The sequence below is a fragment of the Clarias gariepinus genome, chromosome 5 (genome assembly GCF_024256425.1).
Source record: "Clarias gariepinus isolate MV-2021 ecotype Netherlands chromosome 5, CGAR_prim_01v2, whole genome shotgun sequence".
NCBI classification, from domain to species: Eukaryota; Metazoa; Chordata; class Actinopteri; order Siluriformes; family Clariidae; genus Clarias; species Clarias gariepinus.
In genome coordinates, this window is record NC_071104.1 from 16,302,939 (window position 1) to 16,308,778 (window position 5,840).

The 5,840-nt window shown below is 41.4% G+C and overlaps 1 protein-coding gene across 1 annotated transcript; it reads left to right on the forward strand.

Annotated features, from left to right (window-relative positions):
• The first annotated feature begins 474 nt into the window (after positions 1 to 474).
• On the forward strand, positions 475 to 5,296 carry zic5 (zic family member 5 (odd-paired homolog, Drosophila)). Its single transcript, XM_053495765.1, has 2 exons — positions 475 to 1,644; positions 3,325 to 5,296. Exons 1-2 carry the CDS (start codon positions 606 to 608, stop codon positions 3,768 to 3,770), a joined length of 1,485 nt encoding a protein of 494 aa, XP_053351740.1. The 5' UTR covers positions 475 to 605; the 3' UTR covers positions 3,771 to 5,296.
• The last annotated feature ends 544 nt before the right edge of the window (positions 5,297 to 5,840 follow it).

Sequence of the window (5,840 nt, forward strand, 5' to 3'; positions counted from 1 at the left end):
AATCTAGAAATATATTTATAGTTAAAATTTGGATTCATTTACGCATTTTCAATTAGATTACATTCACCAGTCAATTAAGCAAAGTGTTTAAATTTTTATCTTAAATACCGTAGTCTAGTTAGGATAATATATAAATAAATAGTAAAGTGCAAATATATTGATAGAATGAATGAATGAATGAATGAATGTTATCTGTATTTTGTGATGTCTCTATCCACCTCTGTATAATCCTGTAAACAGCGCCTTACACTCAACTTTGTGAGTACAACTTTTTGGAGTCGACAGTGGTGATGGGAGTGAGGGGGCGGAACCCCGCTGAGCCTGCGCACTGAAAGACAGCCAATCGCTTCGCTCCTTTAACTGCCAGTCACCGAAATCTGTCCAATACCCGCAGTGCCATTTCTAAACTGTATTCCCCACTGTGTCCTCCAACTGTTGTAGGTTCTGCCAATCGCTTGAGGACAGAGTGGGAAAAGGAGCAAGCAGAGTTAGAGGCAGGACAAAAGAAGTTATATAGATGGCTATATGCATATATTTTAATGTTTTAGAAGGCGTGTAGTGAAAAAAAAAACAAAAGTAGCGAATGTGGACATGACGGCGTAAATATGGAGCCCTCTTTGAGCAAGAGGAATTCGGCGATAAGATTAGCGGATTTGGCAGCGACTCAACCTCTTCCTCATCAGAATATGACAGGCTTCCCGGGGATAGGGGGGCATCACCCTCACTCCCACCATGCCCACCTCCACCCTGGGGAGATGGGCAACGACCCTGGAGTGGCTCTCACTCCATTTGGACCAGAGCACATGGCACAGACAAATGCTCTAAAACTTAGTCCATCGCAGCACATTCAAAGCCATCCCGAAGCCCAGACCGCGGCATCTTTCCCGTCTTCTCAGACCACAGTTGGTTTCCCCGTGGCTCACCCCCACTCAGGCTACGCAAGCAGCAGGGACTTCATCCTCAGGAGAGAGCTCTCAGCCTCTGCTATGCATGCTCTTGGCGACCAGCATAGTTCCGCCTCCTCCCCTCATCACCATGGCATGTTCATTTCCCCAACAGGTGCTTACGGGCACACTGAAGGTGGTGCCCATCCACTTTTCACGGGACTTCACGAGCAGGCAGCCCCAGGTGCGCATCACCATGCTCTCAACGGACAGGTGCGACTGGGTCTTCCAGGGGACATCTACGGCCGGCCAGAACACTTCGGCCACAGGCCCGAGCACTATGGACCTTCTCTACATGGCTACAATTCCATGAACTTAAATGTGAACCTCGCTTCAGCTCCTCATGGAGCCACGGGGGCGTTTTTGAGGTACATGAGGCAGCCCATCAAACAAGAGCTGATCTGCAAATGGATTGACCAGGAACAAACGTCTAAGAAGCCGTGCTCGAAAACTTTCAGCACCATGCACGAGCTGGTGAACCACGTCACGGTGGAGCACGTCGGGGGACCCGAGCAAAGCAACCATGTCTGCTTCTGGGAGGAATGTCCGCGCGAGGGAAAAGCGTTTAAGGCGAAGTATAAACTGATCAACCACATCCGAGTTCACACAGGAGAGAAACCGTTTCCTTGCCCTTTTCCTGGTTGTGGAAAAGTGTTTGCCCGCTCGGAAAACCTTAAGATTCACAAGAGGACACACACAGGTCAGTGCTATCCGTCATTACCATGGACTAAGCGGAAAAGAAGTTGTTACATAGTTAGCAACAGTGATTTGTATTAGTGCAGACGCTGTAGCCCACACCGTGATGTAATCTCATGAAAGACGTAGTTACTCTTTTGCCACGCATAAACATGACGTTTACTTCTTACATTTCATACATAAATAGATTTTCACGAGGGTGAAAATATAGGCGCTGCTTATGGAAGTTGTCAGTACGGGTATAGAGCGCATTTTAGCTTCTGGGAATGGCTGCTACGCCTTTTAAAGTGTAATTCGAGCGCCTCGTGAGTCGTGGACTTTTTAAACAAAGAGGAAAGATCCCCTTTCAGAAATATTTTATGTGCACACGTGTCAAGTACGAAAATGTTGTCAGATTTCATAGCGTAACAAACTCGTTCAGTTGTTTGATATCTGCCTTTGCTGATTCAGGCCAAATATACGACACCACTGGCCATCAACAGTGATGTGCATAGACAGGCTATAGTGCCACAATAGCAAAGCCTTACTCAGTCATTCATTTTCAGGACACAGTGCTTAGGGTCAGCATGCCAAGTTATTGTATTGCTAAACAAATTGTGTTTTAATTAAATCACGTTTTCCTGACATTTCTGAATCGCAAATCTAACCACATGCTAAGTCAAAGTGCGAATGAAGGCCACGTTATTTTAAATATTGTTACAGCCTATCTAACAGTCTCTACCTGAATGCGTTTGGTATGAAATTAGTAATGGCATGTTCTTGTATGGACGTTTAAAATGCAGTGTGTTTATTTCATCACTAATACTCCTAGGAACATTTGTTATGCCAATTAGGCTGAGACTTACAGACATGTTTACAAAGACGTGCCCACGCAGTTTCTCCCAGTGTCCTTTCTTTATGCGTTGATGTTCAAGTTTAAATTAGGCTACATTAAAACACCAAGTAATTAAACTAGCCTGTTTAAATTTCAGGCCATTGATAAATATTAGTTTGTACATTCTTCAAACTTGATATTTTGTGTACTATTTGTATATTTAGGTATTAGGCCTGATTGACAGCTTCACATCCCAATTGACTGCAGTGTTTTGTTGTTAGTGACGCAAAGATCAATATCACCCACCACGTTGTTTACAGGCAAAGAAGGGGGAAATTATGGGACACCCTCGTGTTGTCCATAGTCTTAGGGGATGTTATGCTAAGAAAAAATATATATATTTTTTGTTTTAAAGTGAGAAATGGATGTGTAAAGAGCAACATCATGGGCTCATGAAAAGTTACTGCGTGAAGGTAGCAGTCATAGCACGTGTGCTGAGTTTTCAAGAAACTGCTACCTCATCTGTACTATTTTTTCTGAAGAGTGGTGGGGGGAGGCACTTTGGCTGGGAAGGCTTTACTTTAAATGTGTACCCTTTACTTGGAAACGTTAATAAATTAATATTAAAAAAACGTTTTAACGCCTGTAAAAGATACTTGTCTAGGACAAGGATAAACATTTAAAGTAGAAAATGTGCACACCTGTGAGTACCACAAGGGAAGAAAAGTTTTGTACCTTTTTGAGTGGTTTAATGAAGCACAACATTTTTGCCCCGCTATATTAGTTATGTTTGATTGAACTGAACTGATTGCATAATGATAATCACTACTGTATTTTAAATAATTAAATTGTTTTTGTTTTCTTTTTCAGGTGAGAAGCCTTTCAAATGCGAGTTTGACGGCTGCGACCGAAAATTCGCCAACAGCAGTGACAGAAAGAAGCATTCCCATGTGCACACCAGTGACAAGCCCTATTATTGCAAAGTGCGCGGCTGTGACAAGTCCTACACACACCCGAGCTCACTGCGGAAACACATGAAGGTGCACTGCAAGTCTCCCCCGCCCCCTTCCTCCAGCTCGGCCGCCGCATATCATTCCTCTTCTGCGGCGCTCGGTGACGCGCTCGCGCCCTCCACAGAACAGCAAAGGAGCCGCGCCGCCAACCTCTCCCCACAGGTCACCAACCTCAACGAGTGGTACGTATGCCAGGGCAGCGCTGTACCGAACAATCTCCACACCCCCTCCAGCGATGTGCCAACATCCGAATCCGACGACGAGGACTCTTTTAGACATTCAGACCCAAGGACGATGCTCTGATATGAATGAACATGGGATATATTTATGTTACATCCCTCCCACACATCTGTAACTTTAAGTGTTTGAGGCAGTAAGCTACTCAGTAAAGTTGGGGGAAAAAACACGCAACAGCGCCGCGGATGTCAGGTGGTGAAGAACATGTGCCATCAATACATACCTTATCCTACCCTTACCCTGACCAACCCTTTGTCCTTAACTTGCGCATAGCGCGTTCATGTACCCCACTACCCTGATACATACTGATCAACGCATTAATACCGTAGAAAATTTGACAGTTGTTTTTTATTTAATGATTTTATTTAATAACACACAAGGGGTGCAGCTCATTAGCAAAACAGGAAATCATTTCATACATTTTGTTTTAAATTGTGGACCAAGGTATTCCCTGCGTTGCCGAAAGGACTGTGTGGGCTTTGCTGATTAAGTCATATCCAGCCTATTAAGTGACACCGCCATTGTTCAAGTGAAACAATAACCGGTGATTGATCTGTTTGTATCAATGACTGGACAGTTTTCTATAGCTTATGTTTCTCCCCAGAGGTCTTTTATAGTGACGGGCTGATGAATATTTGTGGGGCGATTGTCCTTTATTAAGTCTTTCTATGATGTAAACATTCCTGATGTTTTTTGCAGTGAGAAACATGTTTAAACAGGCATGTCTATCACTTCTGTAATGTCAGTACACTCTTAGAAATAAGGTACTAAACTGTATCTTTCTTTGTCGCTGTGGTGGTACACCTTTTCTTTTCTACATTTAAAATATATCTTTCACCTGGAGATGTGCATTTATCGTACATTTTAAATATTTTATGCAGCAATTATGTAGCAAAAAAAAAGAAATGTATATAATTGGAGCCGAATTACTTTTTAAAGTAAAGTTTCTAGGCTAGATGCACCATAGATTAAAAATACATACTACAATTGCAAAAGTTGTTCATCTGAGGGTACCATCCCAGCGACATTTTCCCCTGAGTGTCTACTGAGGAGAAATTGTTTATTCTAGAAAGTGTTGAATACTTGTTTTAAAATTTATACAATAACTGTGGTCGGGAGATTTTTTGTGGTATTTAAGGACTATTTAGACTGTATTTTATGCAAAAAAAATCAATGTAACTCTGATTTAAGAGTGCGAATATGTCCTTTGAGACCCTAAATTATGTAAAGTGGACGGGCCTATTCCCTGACGGATGTAAAAAGGCTAATAGTGTCGATGCTTGTGAATGTTGTGTTAACGTCCCAACCAGTTTTGTACATTGTAATTTATTTGCTGGTAATAATGTTCGGTCTGAAATTACAGATACACCAAAGAAGAATATGATTAATTTTGGTGAAATGTAGTGATTTTTATGGTGTTGTGTTTTAAAAAAAGTTTTACTTGAATAGATTTAGCCTAAGTGTAATGTGAAGAGTCCCTCGCATGCCCTGTGTAGTAATTGTGTTTTTTTTATTGCGGTGCATGGTGCTGTTAATTGTGCTGGGGAAAGAGTGAAGAGGATTGTCAAGATTTTTTGATGTTCGTGATGAAATTGATATGAATAAATTTATGGACCTGGATTTAAAAGAAAACATGACAACTCTAATCTATTTTTATTGGATAGTCATGCATCATGTTTGGTTTCATTTGACAAAAATGCTTCTAAAATGGAGACGAGACTATACCTTTGTCTTACAGATTTAACCACCTCCAATTAGCAAAACAAGAACAACTTAGAGCATATAACACAATAAACCTGTGATGTACAAATTATTAAAAGGCATCGGTGTTTACGCTGAACAAATTGCTAAAACGCTTGAATGATCACATGTAGTTTGCCTACATTTTTTTCCTTATGTTTAGATTGTTAGATGAACATAATTTATGTTTATAAGTTATCAATCCAATATATCTGCCAAGGAAGAAGTCTGTGGCCCATCAGAGATGTATCTATCTTATAAAGAACGACATTGACCAATGCACAAATCAGTCATGGGAAACAGAACATAAAAGATGTCTGACAATAAAGGAAAATTTTCCTTGTGAATATGAAGCCCCCATTCTTCACCCTATCCTTATTTCCTCCGTTAAAACAC

What these genes read in the sequence shown, in the direction of transcription:
- zic5 (XM_053495765.1), top strand. Translation starts at nt 606, where the DNA reads ATGGAGCCCTCTTTGAGCAAGAGGAATTCGGCGATAAGATTAGCGGAT. An exon ending in TCACAAGAGGACACACACAG is followed by an intron (nt 1,645 to 3,324) that starts GTCAGTGCTATC and finishes TTTCTTTTTCAG; the next exon opens with GTGAGAAGCCTTTCAAATGC.